This window comes from Pipistrellus hanaki (assembly GCF_964339955.1).
Source record: "Pipistrellus hanaki genome assembly, chromosome: 16".
In the NCBI taxonomy this organism is placed as follows: domain Eukaryota; kingdom Metazoa; phylum Chordata; class Mammalia; order Chiroptera; family Vespertilionidae; genus Pipistrellus; species Pipistrellus hanaki.
Window position 1 is genome coordinate 38,576,400 of NC_140518.1, and position 18,108 is coordinate 38,594,507.

An 18,108-nucleotide genomic window follows, 5' to 3' on the forward strand; every position below is an offset into this window, starting at 1 on the left:
ATTAAGTCCTGGGTCTGTTACAGTACTGAAAAAAAAAATGGTTTCTCTTTTTATAAACCTTCTATACCTTGAAGCGTGGGCTGTCAGGTCAGACTTCATTCCATAGGAACTTGGAAAGGTCACACCACCTCTGAGCTTCATATTCTTAATCTGGAAATTTTAAATATCCATAGAGCACCTTCCTTCTAGGCAGTTGGGAGAATGAAAAATGAGATAATTTATGCATAGCATTGAGCACAGTGCCTGGCATAAAATGCACCCTGAACGAATGCTTGCCATGAAATGGCTAAATAATGTGAGTTACTATTTTTATTATTCACGTTGGTAGGCCGGTGCCTGAGGATTCTTCGGGCAGCGGTGGAGTTTGTGTTCATTCGGTGGCGGTGGTGGTGGGGAGGGCACTGGGATTAGCTTCCACTGCTTTGTGCACTTTATTTGATGAAGGCTTCAGTCAGATTTGTTTTCGCTTTCTTTAGGTTTATTTTTCCTCCTCGTGGAGAAGAAACAGCTAAGACTATTCCTCTGGCTGCGAAAATAAAATAATTGTGTTGTGGTTCTTGACTTTTAAGCAAGACCCCAGTCCCCTCCCTGTGCTGCTCTCTGGAGCCTTTCGATTTGCAAAGGAACTCCACAGTTTCCTTTCGGGGACAGGGCTGGGCGAGGGTGTGTAAAATGTTGGGGTGGGTGAGCGGAGAGAGACTAGTGCTGGGGGCTGGAGGGGGGGCGGGTAGTTAAAGGAAGAGACCGGAAGGGAGGAGGGAGCCTGCTGGTGGGGAGGGAGGGAAGGGAGGAGGAGGTGGAGGAGGAGGAGGAGGAGGACGAGGAGGAGGAGGAGGAGGGAGGGAGGGGGTTGGGGAGAGCCTGCTACAGTTCTTTGTTTGACTCCGGGACTCAGGGACGGGGAGGAGGAGGGAGGGAGGCAGAGGCTGCTAGCGCTGGGGCAGGCCCAGGAGGCAGAGGAGGGACCATCGCCCCCGCCCCCAGCCCCCACTCCCCCCCTGCTGCTCCCCCCTCCCTGCCCGGACTCCGGGGGCACCGCCGGGGGACAGACACCCAGCAGGTAACCCAGGCCTGGCTTGCCCTCTCCTCTCGGGTTTTCCTTCGCTCCTTCCCGGATGACCCCTTTCCCCGGTTCCGTCTCCCCGCTCCCGGCCATGCCTCTCTCCGCGGCCCTCCCCGCTCCGGCTCCCCGGCCTGGGCTGGTCGCCCGCTGGCCGCGCCGCGGTCTCGTGCAGCCCGACTCCCTTCCCCGCGTCCGACAGCCTGTGCGCCCAGGGCTGCCCGGGCACCTTTTGGGGCTCCGTCTCACTGCTCCTCCGGGCTCCGCTTTCCTTCTGACCTGTCCCCTGGGCCCTAATGGAAGGAGGGGGTCCCTGTCTTTTTCATGCTCCCCCAATTCCCCGCCCCCAACTCTGGCCCCCCTTTTCCTTCTAGCAGTCTCCAGGGGTGGGGAGAGAACCGGAATTTGGGGGGCCTTTTGTGGGGGCAAAGGCTGTGTGTCGCTCGGGAGAGGGGCTGTGAGTGTGTGTGCGGGTTGAGGGGGTGGTTGGCAGCCCGGCTGCCTCTGTTGTCCCTTTAAATGGTCCTCACATTTCTGGGGACTCTGGTGGGGAGGGGTGCGGGCTGCTTGCCTGCGGAGGGGGGGGGTGGTAGGGGCCTGGGTTAGTCCACACAATCAGGGGTGGTAATGATTTAAAGGGACAGTCTTGGTGTGGCCGCTGCCACCCTGTGCCAGCAGGAAGGGGAGCGGGGAGCAGGCAGGCCCTGTCTGGAGAGGCTTGGCTGAAGAGCAGGGCATTTGAGGCTGAGGCTCTGTGGGGCCTGTCAGGTCTGGGACGGCTGTGGCTGGGGAAGTGCAAGGAGGGCTGACAGCTTGCCCTGGGGGGCATTCATCCTGGGCTTTCTCCAAGACACACTTTGGGATTCATGGACTCCTGGGCCAAGAGTCACTGAGTCCAAACTGCAGAGCCGGTCGGTCACCAGGTTAGGGCCCCGGGCGGGTCTGCAGGTCAGCAGCCTGGCTCGGGCACACGAGCTGGCCCTTCAGCTTCCCCTTTTGTTGTTTGGCTCTGTGCACGAGAGAGCCCAGCCCCTCCCCCAGCTCCCTCTCCCAGTCCACATGCCCCCCCCCCCAAACACACCCACCCCAGCTGTTGGACAGATGAATTACAGCCTCCGGCTTCAGGCCAGGGCTGGTGAGGGATTAAAGCTCTGGGGCTGGCCCTTTAAATGGCTGTTGGCCCCTCCCCCACTCTGGTGTCCAGACACCCCATACACCCACCACTGACCCCCTTGGCTGCCCCTTACTCCTCCTCTTAGTTTGTCCTAAGGCCTGGCACTCCTTTTCTCCAGACTAGAGCCTCCCAGCGTCCCCTTCCCCCCTAAAATCACCACATACACAGCAGTGCAGGCCCCTGTGTGTCTGTCTGTCTCTCTCCCTGCTTCCACAGCCTGAGTGACTGTCCTGGAGGGTTCCAGCCTCAAGCTCCCTTCTCCAGCAGAAGCAACCTGCCAGCCTGGCCTCCCCAGACTGCCGCTGACCACTGCCCGGGGCCAGCGAGGGGCTTGTTTGGTCAGAAATAGCACCTCCCCAGGGGCAGTGTCATCAGCAGCCCAGGCCGCTTGCAGCACATTGCATCATGGAGGCTGGGGGTGGCAGCGGAGTCTCTGGGGCAGGGGAAGAACGGGGGCGGGAAGGCCAGGGAATGGAGAGACTGGACTGAGAGCCCAAGTACCTGGGGAGCCTAGGAATCTGGGTCCTTAAGGGCAGAGAGCTGTGGCTGAGGGAACAGGAAACGGATCCCTGAGGGGTTTGAGGTGAAGGGAGACAGGCTTAGGTCTGATCCCTGGATGGACCCCTGGCTCTTGCTTAGACTGTGCAAACGGACATGCTAAAAGATGCAGCCGTGTCAGGGCTAGGGGAGGGGGGGAGGCCTCTGTCCCCTTCCTGGGCCGCACAGAAGAGGAAGGAGGTGATGGGGAAACAGGATACGGCCTGGAGGGGTGGGATAGAGGGAGGCCTGCAGCAGAGGCCATTCCAGCCCCAGGACCAGAGCCACAGTCCTGGCTCAGGAGGAAGGCTTCTCCCGGCTGGGCCTGTTCATCTCGTCTGGCCACCTGTGCTGCTCAGGAGGCCTGCCTGTGCCCGCCTGGGGGAGGAGAGGGGCAGAGTCCAGAGGGTGGGGTTGACTGGTGTCTTGATAAGGGTAGGGAGGAGACGGAGCTGAAGGGAGAGGATCAGCTTGCCTGCGGCCAGGATTGAAGGTGACTAGGATGCAGATGTCAAGGGTAGCCGGGCCTACTCTGGGCTAGGAATCTCAGCAGGAGGGTCCATTCAGAAGAGATCTTGGGTTGGATAACCACTTACGCAGATACTATAGCCTGCTCCCTTCACCCCCAGTCCAGACTGCTTCCTAGAGGGGAAGGCTGGAGGACCACTTTGGCTATGGCATTTCTGGTCGCCATGGGAAACAGATGCTCCCATCCCATCTGATCACCAGAGCCAGGTTTCTCCTCACTAAGGGCACAGAGAGCAGAGAAAGGCTGAGACTGGGAGAGCCCATCTTTAACTGGCTTTTTCTCCTTTAGGTTCCCCCAGGCACCATGCCATCCCCATAGTACCACCCGCCTCACCCACTGTGGTCTGCTGCACCCCGCTTTTGGGGCACTGATTCCAATGAGACAGGACACACCAAACTCCATCTGGTAAGTCCTACCCCTGAGTACTACACCCCATCCTACCCCAGTGGTCCGATCTGCACCGCATGCTCGAAGGATAGCGGTATGATCTGGATCAGCGGCCCCTACCCGTGGTCCGCAGACCACTGGTGGTCCGTGAGGTCCGAAAGATGGGCGACCGCAGATCTGGACCATGCCCACTCCTCTGGCATCCCCTCCCCATGGTGCTCCAGTGGTTCAGCCTTCTAGTGTATGGAGCTCCCCTCTGTTGCCTGTGAATGGTTCAGCCCTTTACTTCACCAGCCTCTCCTTTACCACCAAAAAGTCCTCCCCCTAGTGCTGCAACTCAGTTGCTGACTGAAGTGCATTAAGCTAGGGTTTGCAAGCTGGAAAGTGGAGGGGAGATCCGTTTGCTGGAAAGACTTTGCTTGGCGGGGGGGCGGGGACAGGGCTGTGCCCCTGTGAGAGTGGTGGGTTTGGAGGGATACTGGGGCCACTGCTACAATAATCTGCTCTTGCTGTGGCAGTCTGGACCTCTCACCTTTCCTTCCAGATCCTCTTCTGTTCTGTTCTCTCCCCACTGCACTGCGGCATTTGCCCCCACTCACACACACCCTTGCTTCCACTCCTCTGCTGCTGGCTTCTCTCCTTCTGCCAGTTCTTGGCCTGAGGTCCTGATCCGCCTGCTGTTCCGCCGTAGGAAAGAAGGTAGTGCCTGTGGCAGGGACTGAAGTTCTGTGAATGGGTGTTGCTCTTCCCCATTACTCTGACTTGTTGAGTGGGACTGCTTGTTTTCGGTGTCTCTGGCAAGGTGGTTTGCACATTGGTGTACCTCAGTGGCATTGTGTTGAGAGAATGTGTTAACCAAATGAGCGTCACGGCCAGGAAACCTATGGCTTCTGAGATCTGTTGCACAGCCACCTCCCCACACCTTCTGTAGAGGACAGGAGGCACTTGGGATGGTGATCTGGGAGAGAGCTGAGGGGCAGGCTAACCCCGGAAATGGCCTGTGAGGATAAAACCAACAGTGGGAGGACAGGACAGAGGCATGACAGGAGGGCGGTAAGAGCGAGGCTCTTGAAAGAAGCCCAGCTCTCCCACTCTCTTGCAGAATGACCTGGGCCAAGTTACCTAACCTTCCTGAGCCTCAAGTTCCTCATCTGAAAAATGCGGTAATAAAAGTAATCAGATTTTGGGGAAGACTTTTAAAAATGTATAGAAAGTGCCTCGCATGTAATAAATACTCAGTAAATGCTAGCAATTATTATCAGAATGGGAGCCCCAGGGGGCTGGAGGATAAGCAAGGATATTGAGGAATAGGACAGAACTTGATAGAAGGCAGACAGCCACCTAATAAGATACTTGTCAAACAGAAGCATCACTGATACTGCAAGATGTTAGGATTCAGGGAAGTGAGGAGTCAACAGGGCCAGTCTGCGCCAGTGTTTCCCTGGCTGCTCAGGAACATGAAGGCAAACACTGAAGGGTATGTGCAGACACACGTGATCAGGAAAGTGATGCAGAGGCAGACCCAGACAAAAGACCGAGCCAGGAGCCAGGCAGACACACAGACAGAGACAGCTGCGGAGTCATGTAGACAGGCATAATGACAGGAGCGCTCTGACACAGGCTCCGAAGACAAGATGGACAGATATGCAGGTGCACAGGCACACACCGGGACCCACACAGAGCCGGCCTCACTAGACAGGCTGGTGCACACAGCGGGCCAGTCAGAGGCAGACACGGGCTCGCAGTGACACTCAGCGGGCCGGGCCGCACTGTCACTCCTCGGTGGGGGCGGGGAGGGGCCAGCCGCGGGGGGGCGGGGGGGGACGGCTGGGGAAGGGAATCCCGAACGGGCGGCCTGCCCGGGGCTGAGTCACCGCCGAGCCCCAGCCGGCGGCCCTCTCCCCCGCCTCCCCTCCCCCTCCCCCAGGTAAGAAGCGAGCCCGAACCTCCTCGCTGCCACCGGGCAGAAGGAGCCTCGGCTGGGAGCGGGGTGCGGCGGGTTCCGGGACGGGCACCCCCGCGCGTGCGGCGTGTCTGCCGCCTGTCCGCCGGTGCAGCCCGTCTGCGGTCCGTCTCGGCGGCACGTGAGTCCGTGGCCCATCGGCGCGGCCGGGCGGTGCGTGGAGGGGCTGCTCGGGACTCAGGGCCGGAGGGAGTTAAGTGGGTGTGATTGATGGAGTGGGCTTCTCTCGGGTTTAGGGGGAGGGGGTCGGTTAAAGTCCCCAAGTCCGGAGCCCGGATGGAGGGGGCGGAGCCAGGCTTAGCCGGGAGTGCCCGGATGGAGAGGGCGTGGCGTCGCTGGAGAGGAATTAACCCTTTGTGAGCGGCCGGCTCGGGGCCGTGGGTCCGGCGGGGAGGCTGGAATGCCTGCCCCCCAGCTCGCTGTACCCAGCCTGGCTGCGGCCGCGGATCCCGGTGTCTCTGTGGCTGTCCCTCCCCGGTTAGTACGGACACGGGCGCCGGGCGGGCTGGTCTTGCCCGAAGCGAGAGTGGAGGTGAGAGTGTACGGCGCGGCGCCGGGAACAGGTGTGAGCGGCGGGGCCGGCGCGGGGGGGCCGCGGGGAGGCGGGAGGGAAATTCCGCGGCCCCGCGGCGAGCGGCGTGTGGGCTGAGTTGTGTCTGCCGATGACTGTGTGTCTGTGTTTTCTGGGAGGCGGGGGCTGAGTCAGTGGGAATAGGGGGAGGTTTTCGGGGTGACTCACGGCCCCCCTCCTCAGCCTGAATCAGACCCCGAGGGAGGGCTTCGAGGGGAGGCGGCGGGGAGGCGGGCGTCGGGTGCGGGTGGGCGCCGGGATCCACGGGGTGTTAGGACACAGGAAGTTTGCCCTCCGCGAGGGCTGTTGTGTTTTGAGTTCCGGCAGACGGGCGGGTGGGGGTGGGGAGGGCAGAGGTGGGAAGGGGCTGGAGGGACGGACTCCCCGATTTGGGGAAAGCTGAGTCAGTTCCCCGTGGGAAAGGGGAAGTGGTGGAGGGGAAGTGTCATCATCGCCGGAGGGGAAGCCGCGTTTCCTGGTAACTGGGTAGCGCCCTGGGCACCACTTCCCAAGCGGGGTCTGTGCCTCACATCGGGACCCCCGGTTCTCCGTTTCCTTGTCTGGGCCTTGGTCCCTCGACATGGAGGAGGGGCCGCCGGCCAGGCTGTACTTGACCGCAGTGAAGGCAGTGCTTGTCCAGAGCCCGGGAGCTGCAGGGAAGGCAGCGGTGGAGAGTGAGCTCCGGCAGAAACTCCACGTGAACTGCGGAGGGTCCGCGGAGCCCAGGCCCGACCAGCATGGCCCGCTGGGACCCGTAGGGTCCAGGCGCCTGTCTGCAAACAGACGACCTTGCCCCGTGGAGGGAGGACCGTTTTAACCAGAAACCCACTTGCCCTTGTGGGCTGGGTGGAAATTTCCCCGCAGCGCAGGCTCTGACAGCGAAGGTGAACTTTCCAGCCGCCCCCAGCCCCTCGCCGCCGCTCCCCCGGCTTCCTGCGCCCGGGCTCCAGCTGGAGGCTGGCCCCGCCCCGCCGCTTTGTACTCCACTCCAGCTCTTTGTACTCCAGACTCTCAATGGGCCGAGCGGGAGCGAGCCGGCTCCTACCTGAGGGAGCGAGGGTAGGAGAGGAGGCGGCGCGGGGGCCGAGTCCTGGGGTCTGAGAGGCGGGCAGGAAGGACTGAGGCTAAAGGGAAGATGCCCGGGAAGGGTAGCACCGCGTCCTTTGTGGGTCGAACCGGCACGGACGGGAAGGGATGGGGGGGGGGGGGGGACCGGCGTGAAGGAGGAAGTGAAACTGGCTCTGGGTTCTTTAAGGGAGTGGGTGGTGAGAGTGGGACAGGGGTGATGTCACCGCCGGTCGGGCCCCGCCCTCCTCCCTCCCAGAGGACCCCCCCAGTACTCTTACACACGCCGCTTCCGCTGCGCAAGTGGCCACGTCACGGGCAACCCCCGAAATCCCCCCTCCCGTGGGGGGCGGGGGCCACGTGGGCCGTGGGGAACCGCGTGGCCCCGGCGGGGAAGGGCACAGAGGATCCCGGAGCCACGCGAGAGGCGCCACCGGGGACCGTGGTGCGTGACTTTTCAGAAGTTGGTTTGGTTTTGGGGGTCGGTGGGTACTGAAGACAGCTCAGGGGAGTGGAGAACCCGAAGGTACTGGGTTTGAGGCTGGGAGCCTGACCGGGTTTGGGAAGGGTCAGGCGTGGGTGGGGAACGGGCGCGCAGTCCGCGGCGCGGGCGGGTGTGAGCGCCGTGGAAGGCGCCGTGACGGCCCGGCAGTTCGGGGCGCGCGGGTGGGAGGCCGGGCTCTGGGCGCGGGGAAGTGCGGGGGGCGGGCGGCGCTTTGTCTGCGTTGTGATCTGTCAGCGGTCCGGCGGCGGGGCGGGAAGCGAGCATCTCGGGCGGACTAACAGGGAGCACCGGCGGAGCTGTGGGTGCGTGGGACCTGCGGGGAGCGCTGTCCCCCAAGCCGGCCCGGGCGTGCGCCTCGCCGCCTTTACCCACGCGGTTACAGCCCCGCCGGCTCCGAGCGTTCGGTCCGAGATGGAGACCAGGTAGGTAGCCGCCGGGTCACGTCGGGGTCATCCGGGGCCAAGCCTGTCTGTCCAGCTCCGCCGCCCCTCTCCCCCCGCCCGCAGCGGCCAGGCTAAGCTCGCTCCTATTGGTCCCGAGCAGGCTGTTACTGAGGCGGAGACGTGCGTTATGATTGGCTCTCTGGGCAGAGAGGAAGTCCTGTGATTGGCCAGATTCCTGGAGCTTGCCGAGGCTGTCAGAGGACGCTCCCACGGAGGCCGGGTAAGCAGCTGCTGCGTTGCCTGTTGGCTCCCGACTGACCATCCCGCTCCCTGCTACTCATCCCGGTTCGGAGTCACTCTCCTGGGCCCCTAGGGGCTCCTTAGCCCGGTGGCCTACCCTCAGGGAAAGTCAAGGCCTGGTTTCCTACGCAGGTGACAGAGCTGAACCTAGCCCCCGAGCTCCCACTGTGTTCTCGCCGCTAACGTCACCCTTTGCTTCTTCTCTGTAGAATTGGCTGTGAAAGGCCCTGGTGGCCCTCGAGGGCAGTGGGCTCTCCTGTCAGAGCGGTTGGAGTTGGGACCATCCCCCCAGAGAGCTGGGGCAGGGGGCTGTGCCCGATCTCCAGGGCTCCTGGGGCCACTGCTGACCTGGTAAGGGAAAACTATGGCTGGGCTGGCAGTGTGTATACAGGCAGCTCAGGCTGCGCCCCTAGTAAGACCATCATCTCTTCCCTGACTCAGGCTGGATGCATCGGGCAGTGGACCCTCCAGGGGCCCGCGCTGCACGGGAAGCCTTTGCCCTCGGGGGCTTGAGCTGTGCGGGGGCGTGGAGCTCCTGCCCGCCCCATCCCCCTCCGCGTAGCGCATGGCTGCCTGGAGGCAGGTGAGAACTCGGGCCATCTTTCTGTCTCCAGGAATTTGTCTTTCCATCTCCGGTGCCCCTCAATCTCTTTCACTCTCTGGGTTTCTGCCATTCTGTGGGCCTCAGGGCAGGTCTCAGCTGCCTCTTATTCCCCCATCCCCTCCTTCCTGGGGGGGACAATACTGCTCCATCTTACGTTAACGGACACCTTCTCTCTCCAGGTGCTCTGCCAGCATCGGGCAGTCCCCACTCTCTGCTCCCCTACCCCCTTCACATGGCAGTAGCTCTGGGCACCCCAACAAACCATATTATGTTCCAGGGTGAGTGAGGACTCAAAGGTGCCGGGGATGGATGGTAAGGCTGGGGTTTTAAAAGAGTTCCTTCAACCCTGACCACTCCCCCTCTCCACCCCTTCCGCTCTGCAGGACCCCCACTGCACGGCCCCTCCATGGGAAGCTGGAATCCTTGCACGGCTGTGTGCAGGCCCTGCTCCGGGAACCCGCCCAGCCCGGGCTGTGGGAGCAGCTTGGGCAGCTGTACGAGTCGGAGCACGACAGTGAGGAGGCCGTCCGCTGCTACCACAGCGCCCTGCGATACGGGGGAAGCCTGGCCGAGCTGGGGCCCCACATCGGCCGGCTCCAGCAGGTGGGCTGAGCAAGACATAATGGCAGGGACTGTGCCTCCGGCTCAGCGCCCTCATCTTATGCCTTCTTCCGTCCTGTCTCCCGTCCCTGCCCCCCTCCAGGCCCAGCTCTGGAACTTTCACGCTGGCTCCTGCCAGCACCGAGCCAAGGCCCTGCCCCCCCTGCAGCAGGTGTGGAACTTGCTGCACGTTGAGGTGAGGCCAGGGCTGGCGGGATAGGGAGGGGGGTTGGGCCAGGTGTGCACCTGAGCCATTCTCCTCTCTCTGTCCTCAGCACAAGCGGAACTATGGGGCCAAGCGGGGGGGTCCCCCAGTGAAGCGAGCCGCTGAACCCCCCGTGGTGCAGCCTGTGCCTCCTGCAGTGCTCTCCGGCCCTTCGGGGGAGGAGGGCCTCAGCCCCGGAGGCAAGCGCAGGAGAGGCTGCAACTCGGAGCAGGTATGGCTGGGTGTGGGCAGATGGGCGGGGGTGGGAAGACCGGGCGAGGAATGGGATCCTCACACCCCCTTTTCTTCTAGACTGGCCTTCCCCCAGGGCTGCCGCTGCCACCACCTCCTCCTCCACCACCTCCACCACCACCACCGCCCCTGCCTAGCCTAGCCACCAGCTCTCCATTTCAGCTGACCAAGCCGGGGCTGTGGAACACCTTGCATGGAGATGCCTGGGGCCCCGAGCGCAAGGGCTCAGCACCCCCAGAGCGCCAAGTGAGCAGCTGTCCGTGGACCTTCACCTCTTTCCTGCAAGTACCCGTGTCCCCCAGTCCTCACTCACTGTCCTCATTTGTCTTCGCAGGAGCAGCGGCACTCGCTGCCTCACCCGTATCCATACTCAGCTCCAGCCTACAACGCGCAACCCCCTGGGCACCGGCTGGTCCTGGGTACGCCCCCAGGCCCAGGCCCCCGCCCCCCAGGAGCAGAGAGCCATGGCTGCCCGCCTGCCACCCGTCCCCCCGGAAGTGACCTTAGAGAGAGCAGAGTTCAGAGGTCGCGGATGGACTCCAGCGTTTCACCAGCAGCAACCACCGCCTGCGTGCCTTACGCCCCTTCCCGGCCCCCCGGCCTCCCCGGCACCACCACCACCAGCAGCAGCAGCAGCAGCAGCAACCACGGTCTCCGGGGCATGGAGCCGAGCCCAGGCATGGTGAGTGGTGGCCTCAGCGGGAAGACGGAGGGGCGGTCCGCGGGAGCTTGTCTAAGGTGACGGCAGGCCTCTGACCAGTCTCCTCCTCCACCGTAGCCCGGCGCTGACCATTACCAAACTCCCGCACTGGAGGTCGCTTCTCACCAAGGCCGCCTGGGGCCCTCCACACACAGTGGTCGGAAACCTTTCCTGGCAGCGCCTGCTGCCACTCCCCACCTGCCCCCACCACCCGGCCCCCCCTCGCCGCCTCCACCCCCCTGTCCCCGCCTCTCACGCCCTCCACACGCCCCTGCCTGGCTGAAGGGCCCGGCCTGCCGGGCAGCCCTGGAGGATGGGGAGATCTTAGAGGATCTCTTCTTCGGGGCGGAGGGACGCCCTCGCCCCCACCCACTCCCCTTCCCGCACCGCGAGGGCTTCTCGGGGCCTCCGGCCCCCCGTTTCTCTGTGGGCACTCAGGATTCGCACATCCCTCCTACTCCCCCAACCACCAGCAGCAGCAGCAGCAATGGCAGCCACAGCAGCAGCCCCCCCGGGCCTGTATCCTTCCCCCCACCCCCCTATTTGGCCAGAAGTATGGACCCCCTTCCCCGGCCCCCCAGCCCAACACTGAGCCCCCAGGACCCACCTCTTGCACCCCTAACTCTTGCCCTGCCTCCAGCCCCTCCCTCCTCTTGCCACCAAAATACCTCAGGAAGCTTCAGGCGCCCGGAGAGCCCTCGGCCCAGGATCTCCTTCCCAAAGACCCCCGAGGTGGGGCCGGGGCCGCCCCCAGGCCCCCTGAGTAAAGCCCCCCAGCCTGTGCCGCCAGCGGTTGGGGAACTGCCTGTCCGAGGTGCACGGCTCTTTGATTTCCCCGCTACCCCGCCGGAGGATCAGTTTGAGGAGCCCGCTGAGTTCAAGATCCTGCCTGACGGGCTGGCCAACATCATGAAGATGCTGGATGAGTCCATTCGGAAGGAGGAGGAGCAGCAGCAGCAGGAGGCAGGCGGAGCCCCTCCGCCCCCCTTAAAGGAGCCCTTTGCGTCGCTGCAGCCTCCGTTCTCCACTGACACAGTCCCAGCCACCACTGCTGTTGCCACTGCCGCCGCCACTGCCGCCGCCGCCACCGCCACCGCCACCGCCACAGCCACCCAGGAACAGGAGAAGAAGCCACCACCAGCTCTGCCACCACCACCACCATTAGCCAAGTTCCCTCTCCCCCCCCAGCCACAGCCGCCGCCACCCCCGCTCCCCCCAGCAGCCGGCCCAGCCAGCCTGCTCAAGTCCTTGGCCTCTGTGCTGGAGGGACAAAAGTACTGTTACCGGGGGACCGGAGCGGCCGTTTCTGCCCGCCCTGGGCCCGCGCCCAGCTCTCAGTATTCCCCCAGCCCCCCATCAGGTGCTACTGCCCCGCCCCCCACCTCAGCGGCCCCCAGTGCCCAGGGCTCCCCACAGGCCTCTGCTTCCTCATCATCTCAGTTCTCTACCTCAGGCGGGCCCTGGGTCCGGGAGCACAGGGCAGGCGAAGAGCCCGCCCTGGGCCCCACGACCCCCGTCCCGCCGCCCCCACCCCTGCCTCTGCCCCCTGCTCGCTCTGAGTCTGAGGTGCTAGAAGAGATCAGCCGGGCTTGTGAGACCCTGGTGGAGCGGGTGGGCTGGAGTGCCACAGACACGGCAGGCCCAGCGGACACGGCAGACCCTGTGGACACGGCGGACCCAGTGGACAGCGGAACTGAGCGACTGATGCCCCCTGCCCAGGCTAAGGAGGAGAGCGGCGGGGTGGTGGCGGTCACAGGACCAGGGAGCAGTAAGCGGCGGCAGAAAGAGCACCAGAAGGAACATCAGAAGGAACATCAGAAAGAGCATCGGCGGCATAGGCGGGCCTGTAAGGACCTGGTGGGTCGGCGGCCCCGTGAGGGCAGGGCCAAGGCCAAGGCCAAAGCCAAGGCCAAGGTCCCCAAAGAAAAGAGCCGCCAGGTGCTGGGGAACCTGGACCTGCAGAGTGAGGAGATCCAGGGTCGTGAGAAGGCCCGGCCTGATACTGGTGGGGCCTCAAAGGCTAAGCCACCCGCAGCTCCGGCCCTTCCGCCCGCTCCGGCACCCTCCGCCCAGCCGGCACCTGCGCCCTCAGCCCCCGGCCCCGGGAAGAAGTCCCGGGAGGAAGCTCCAGGGCCCCCGGGCGTCAGCCGGGCCGATATGCTCAAGCTGCGGTCACTTAGTGAAGGGCCCCCCAAGGAGCTGAAGATCCGGCTGATCAAGGTGGAGAGCGGCGACAAGGAGACCTTCATCGCCTCTGAGGTGGAAGAGCGGCGGCTGCGCATGGCGGACCTCACCATCAGCCACTGTGCTGCTGACGTCGTGCGCGCCAGCAAGTGAGTGAGGCTGTCCCCCGAGGCTGGGGCCCGGCCCGGGGGAGGCTCCCTTCCCCATCACCCCGCTTCTGTCCTCACTTCATTGCCCTCCCACAGGAACGCCAAGGTGAAAGGGAAGTTTAGGGAGTCCTACCTTTCCCCTGCCCAGTCTGTGAAACCGAAGATCAACACAGAGGAGAAGCTGCCCCGGGAGAAGCTCAACCCCCCCACACCCAGCATCTATGTACGTGCGCCCGGCCAGGGGGAACGGCAGGGCTGGGGGCTGCTGGGTGCTCTGCGCCTGAGGCAGGGTTCTGACCTCGCCCTGTCTCCTGGTTGTCCCTCAGCTGGAGAGCAAGCGGGACGCCTTCTCCCCAGTGTTGCTGCAGTTCTGTACGGACCCTCGGAATCCCATCACCGTGATCCGGGGCCTGGCAGGTTCCCTGCGGCTCAGTGAGTGTGGGGGACAGAAAAGTGGGGGAGGGATGCAGGGTTTGGGGTTTGGGACTCAGAGAGCCCCCACTCTTACAGACCAGGAGAGTGGCCGTGGCGAGCTTCCCTTAGGCACAGGGAGGCTGCATTGAAGGGAGCTCTGAGGGGTGGGTGAGCTGGACTCGGGCTTTTCTCCCATCTGTATCCAACAGTAGGCAAGTGGGAAGGGGCTGTAGCTCAGGGTCTGGTTAGTCACTTTTAGTTTTCTTCGTGATTAAGGATGAGAAGAAGACAGATTGTAGAGTGTCCCTGAAGACCCATGATTTGAGGCTTCTCTTTTCCAACCTTTATTGTGCAAAATTTCACACACATAAAAGTAGGCGGATCCATATAAAAATATAGAAATCCATCTTGCTTCTTCTGTACCCATATATTTTCCTTCTATTGAGTTACCCAAAGCACATTTGAGGCTTTCACTTAAGTCTTTCATTGCATCTAATGATAGCTTAAAGAATCTGTCACTCATTAAGCACCTGCTGTATGCCAAGTGCTGTGCACATGCGCCTCCTGCATACCTGCGGGCTCTGGTGGAGGAGTTGAAGCCAGAGCAGCAGTGGGGGAGGGGGTTGATGAGGGATGGCTGACCTCCCCAGCTTCCTGTGCGGCTGGGGTTCTGCCTGTTCCCTCCCTGGCTCTACCTCTGAAGCCAGTGTCCAGCCTGCCAGAGGCTGGGGGAGTAAGAAGGGACAGAGAGAGTTGGGTCCTCTTCCCCAACACCCTGCTCCGCCTTCCCTTGCAGACCTGGGCCTCTTCTCCACCAAGACCCTGGTGGAGGCGAGCGGGGAGCACACTGTGGAGGTGCGCACCCAGGTGCAGCAGCCCTCCGATGAGAACTGGGATCTGACGGGCACTCGGCAGATCTGGCCCTGTGAGAGTTCCCGCTCCCACACCACCATTGCCAAGTACGCACAGTACCAGGCCTCGTCATTTCAGGAGTCCTTACAGGTGAGAGGCAAGCGCAGGGAGGCAGGGGTGCGGATCGGGGGGCTTGGAGGGGGGCTGCTGAGGGGGGCCACTGGAAGGTGGCTGACTCAGCCTGTGGCCAAGCAGGAGGAGAAGGAGAGTGAGGATGAGGAGTCGGAGGAACCGGACAGCACCACAGGAACCCCTCCTAGGTACCGCACAGTATGCCCCTTCCTTTCGTGACTTCTGCCCTCCCTTTCCTGTGTGTGCTCTCCACCAATGTGTGCTCTCCACCCCCACAGCAGCACACCAGACCCGAAGAACCATCACATTATCAAGTTTGGCACCAACATCGACCTATCTGATGCCAAGCGGTCAGTGGGGTTGAGGCCAGCAGACCTGGGGCAGGAGTGCTGATGGGTCTGCGGGGCGGGGATAGCTTCTCGCTTTTATCGACTCTCTCACGGCCGCAGGTGGAAGCCACAACTGCAGGAGCTGCTGAAGCTGCCCGCCTTCATGCGGGTAACATCTACCGGCAACATGCTGAGCCATGTGGGCCACACGATTCTGGGCATGAACACCGTACAGCTGTACATGAAGGTCCCGGGCAGCCGAACGCCAGGTGCAGAGTGCGCGCGGGGCGGGGCGGGCCGCTGCTTTCAGCCAATGGGGGCCAAAGGGAGGCCTGGGGAAGGAGCTCGGTCTCGGCTGAGCCAGCCATGCCGTTCTCTATTGCCCCCTGCAGGCCACCAAGAGAACAACAACTTCTGCTCTGTCAACATCAACATAGGCCCAGGCGACTGTGAGTGGTTCGCGGTGCATGAACACTACTGGGAGACCATCAGCGCTTTCTGCGACCGGTGCGCCCCTCTTTCCCCCCCAACACACACAGTAGGCCCACCCCCCATGTCCCCTCTCTGGGTCGCCAGGTTTCCATCTGACCCTATGGCCACCCCACAGGCACGGTGTGGACTACCTGACAGGTTCCTGGTGGCCAATCCTGGATGATCTCTATGCTTCCAACATCCCTGTGTACCGCTTCGTGCAGCGCCCTGGAGACCTCGTGTGGATTAACGCGGGGACCGTGCACTGGGTGCAGGCCACCGGCTGGTGCAACAACATCGCCTGGAACGTTGGGCCCCTCACCGGTGAGAGGGTGGGGTGTGAGAGGGTGGGGTGCAGAGACACTCAGTGGTGAGGGACGGGGAGAGGAGGAGCCAGCTGTGTGGGAAGGGGCTGGGGTCCAAGCAGGTGGGAGATGTGTGAGAATCCCGTCGTGACTGCTTCTGGCCCACAGCCTATCAATACCAGCTGGCCCTGGAACGATATGAGTGGAACGAGGTGAAGAACGTCAAGTCCATTGTGCCCATGATTCACGTGTCCTGGAACGTGGCTCGCACCGTCAAAATCAGCGACCCCGATTTGTTCAAGATGATCAAGTGAGGGTCCTATTTGAGGGAGCCCATTTACACCAGACCTGGTCCCACTCTTGTTCAGCCTGTAGAATGCAACCCCATTCTCCATCTTCCTCTCCACCCTTTACTCATGCGCCCTGCCGTGTTACAGTTCGGAGCAGGTGGCAAGGTGCCTGCTCCAAGGAATTTTATTTGACGGTGGCCCAAATAGAGAAAAACCCACGTGAAATTTTAACGGGGCCTAGTAAATGAGGGCTACTGCGCCGCCTGGCTAGCAGCCCTACCTCACACCACTCGCCACCCCCACCCCAGGTTCTGCCTCCTGCAGTCCATGAAGCACTGCCAGGTGCAGCGGGAGAGCCTGGTGCGGGCCGGGAAGAAGATCGCCTACCAGGGCCGGGTTAAGGACGAGCCTGCCTACTACTGCAACGAATGCGATGTGAGTGGGCGGCTTCCCCCCCTTCCCCGGAGCAAGGAGCCCCGGGCCGTTCCTCCCGCTGACGCCCGCCTCCCCGTCCCAGGTGGAGGTGTTCAACATCCTGTTCGTGACGAGCGAGAACGGCAGCCGCAACACGTACCTGGTGCACTGCGAGGCCTGCGCCCGGCGCCGCAGCGCGGGCCTGCAGGGCGTGGTGGTGCTGGAGCAGTACCGCACCGAGGAGCTGGCGCAGGCCTACGACGCCTTCACGCTGGTGAGGCGGGCGGCGCCCGGGCGGGCACGGGGCGGCCGGGCCGGCCCGCAGGGGCGGGCTAACGGGCGCCAGCCCCGCCCTGAGCCCCGCTCTTCTCTCCCCCGCAGGCCCCCGCCAGCACGTCTCGATGAGGCCGGATGCCCCGCCCTCCTGCCGCCTGCAGGGCGCCGGGGCCACCAGCACACGCCTGGGCTGGACCTAGGTCCCGCCTCTGGCCGGGAAGGGGGACGGGCATGGCCCTTCCACCCATTGGCAGCTCCCCTTCACTTAATTTATTAAGAAAAATTTTTTTAAACAAATACGAGGAAAAAAGGAAAAAAAAAAAAAGGGAGACGGGGGAGGGGGCTGGCAGCCCCTCGCCCACCAGCGCCTCCTCTCACCGACTTTGGCCTTTCTAGCAACAGACACAAGGACCAGGCTCCGGCGGCGGCGGGGCTCACATACGGGTTCCCTCACGCCTGCCCGCCGCCTGCCCGGCGCAGCGCACGCGGCTCGTGTATGTACATAGATGTTCCGGCAGCCGAGGATTTTAATGAGATTCTTTCTATGGGCTTTACCCCTCCCTCAGAACCTCTTTTTTTATTCCCAATGCTAGCTGTGATCCCTGTACATGTCTCTTGTTTATTCACTTCGTTATGATTTGTATTTTGTTTTTCTTTTTGTTTGTTTTTAATTTATAACAGTCCCACTCACCTATTTATTCATTTTTGGGAAAACCCGACCTCCCGCATCCCCAAACGATCCCACCCACCCCTACAGGGCCGCCCGCCGCAGGCTCCCCTGCGCCCCAGTGTGTCCGGGCCCGGCCCGGCCCGTCTCTGCCCGCCGCCCGCCCCGGCCGGGCTCTCATGGTGCTCAATCCGCTCCCCTCCCCGCCGTCCTGCACTTTCTTGGACCAGACCCCCTCGCCCCATCCGACCCGACCCCAACCCTGCCTGAGGGTGAGCGACTCCTGTACTGTAGGGGAAGAAGTGGGAACTGAAATGGTATTTTGTAAAAAAATAAATAAAATAAAATTTTTTTAAAGTTTTAAAGAAAGAACTATGAGGAAAAGGAACCCCATCCTTTCCAGCCCCGGCCAATTTTAAAAACACGGACCTTCCCCTCACGCCCCCGCCTTTTCTTTCTAAGTGTGAACAGCCCAGGGCCAGGGCCTCCCTGGGGCAGGGACACCGGGAGGGATTCTCTGGGGCTTTGTCGTCGTGTCTCGTCAGTTTCTCTCCTCAGCTGGGGCTGCGGAGGGTGGGGGTCACAGTCCCGCCCCCTCGCACTGCACTGTCTCTCTGCCCCAGGGGCAGAGGGGTCTTCCCAGTCCTACCCCTATTTTCGGTGATTTTTGTGTGAGAATATTAATATTAAAAATAAAACCAGGAAAAAAAATCCTGTTTTTAGTGTGCTGCTGATAGGGAGAATACCGCGAAGAAGGGCTGCGAACCGTGATTGATGGGGAGATTGGCCA

At 62.4% G+C, this 18,108-nt stretch overlaps 1 protein-coding gene across 2 annotated transcripts; it reads left to right on the forward strand.

Annotated features, from left to right (window-relative positions):
- Window positions 1–888: 888 nt before the first annotated feature.
- Window positions 889–18,029, forward strand: KDM6B (lysine demethylase 6B). Of its 2 annotated transcripts, none has more exons than XM_084863832.1 (24): window positions 889–1,060; window positions 3,589–3,705; window positions 8,335–8,454; window positions 8,684–8,825; window positions 8,916–9,057; window positions 9,258–9,356; window positions 9,462–9,681; window positions 9,782–9,874; window positions 9,954–10,115; window positions 10,196–10,381; window positions 10,470–10,817; window positions 10,914–13,168; window positions 13,265–13,391; window positions 13,495–13,600; window positions 14,379–14,584; window positions 14,690–14,754; window positions 14,845–14,916; window positions 15,016–15,164; window positions 15,288–15,402; window positions 15,503–15,690; window positions 15,840–15,981; window positions 16,270–16,396; window positions 16,479–16,649; window positions 16,757–18,029. In XM_084863832.1, the coding sequence occupies exons 5-24, from the start codon at window positions 8,921–8,923 to the stop codon at window positions 16,778–16,780; spliced, it is 4,992 nt and encodes a 1,663-aa protein (XP_084719958.1). In that variant the 5' UTR covers window positions 889–1,060; window positions 3,589–3,705; window positions 8,335–8,454; window positions 8,684–8,825; window positions 8,916–8,920; the 3' UTR covers window positions 16,781–18,029. The 2 variants fall into 2 exon arrangements, with proteins under 2 accessions (XP_084719958.1, XP_084719959.1); XM_084863833.1 differs by having other exon boundaries at window positions 14,848–14,916.
- Window positions 18,030–18,108: the final 79 nt, after the last annotated feature.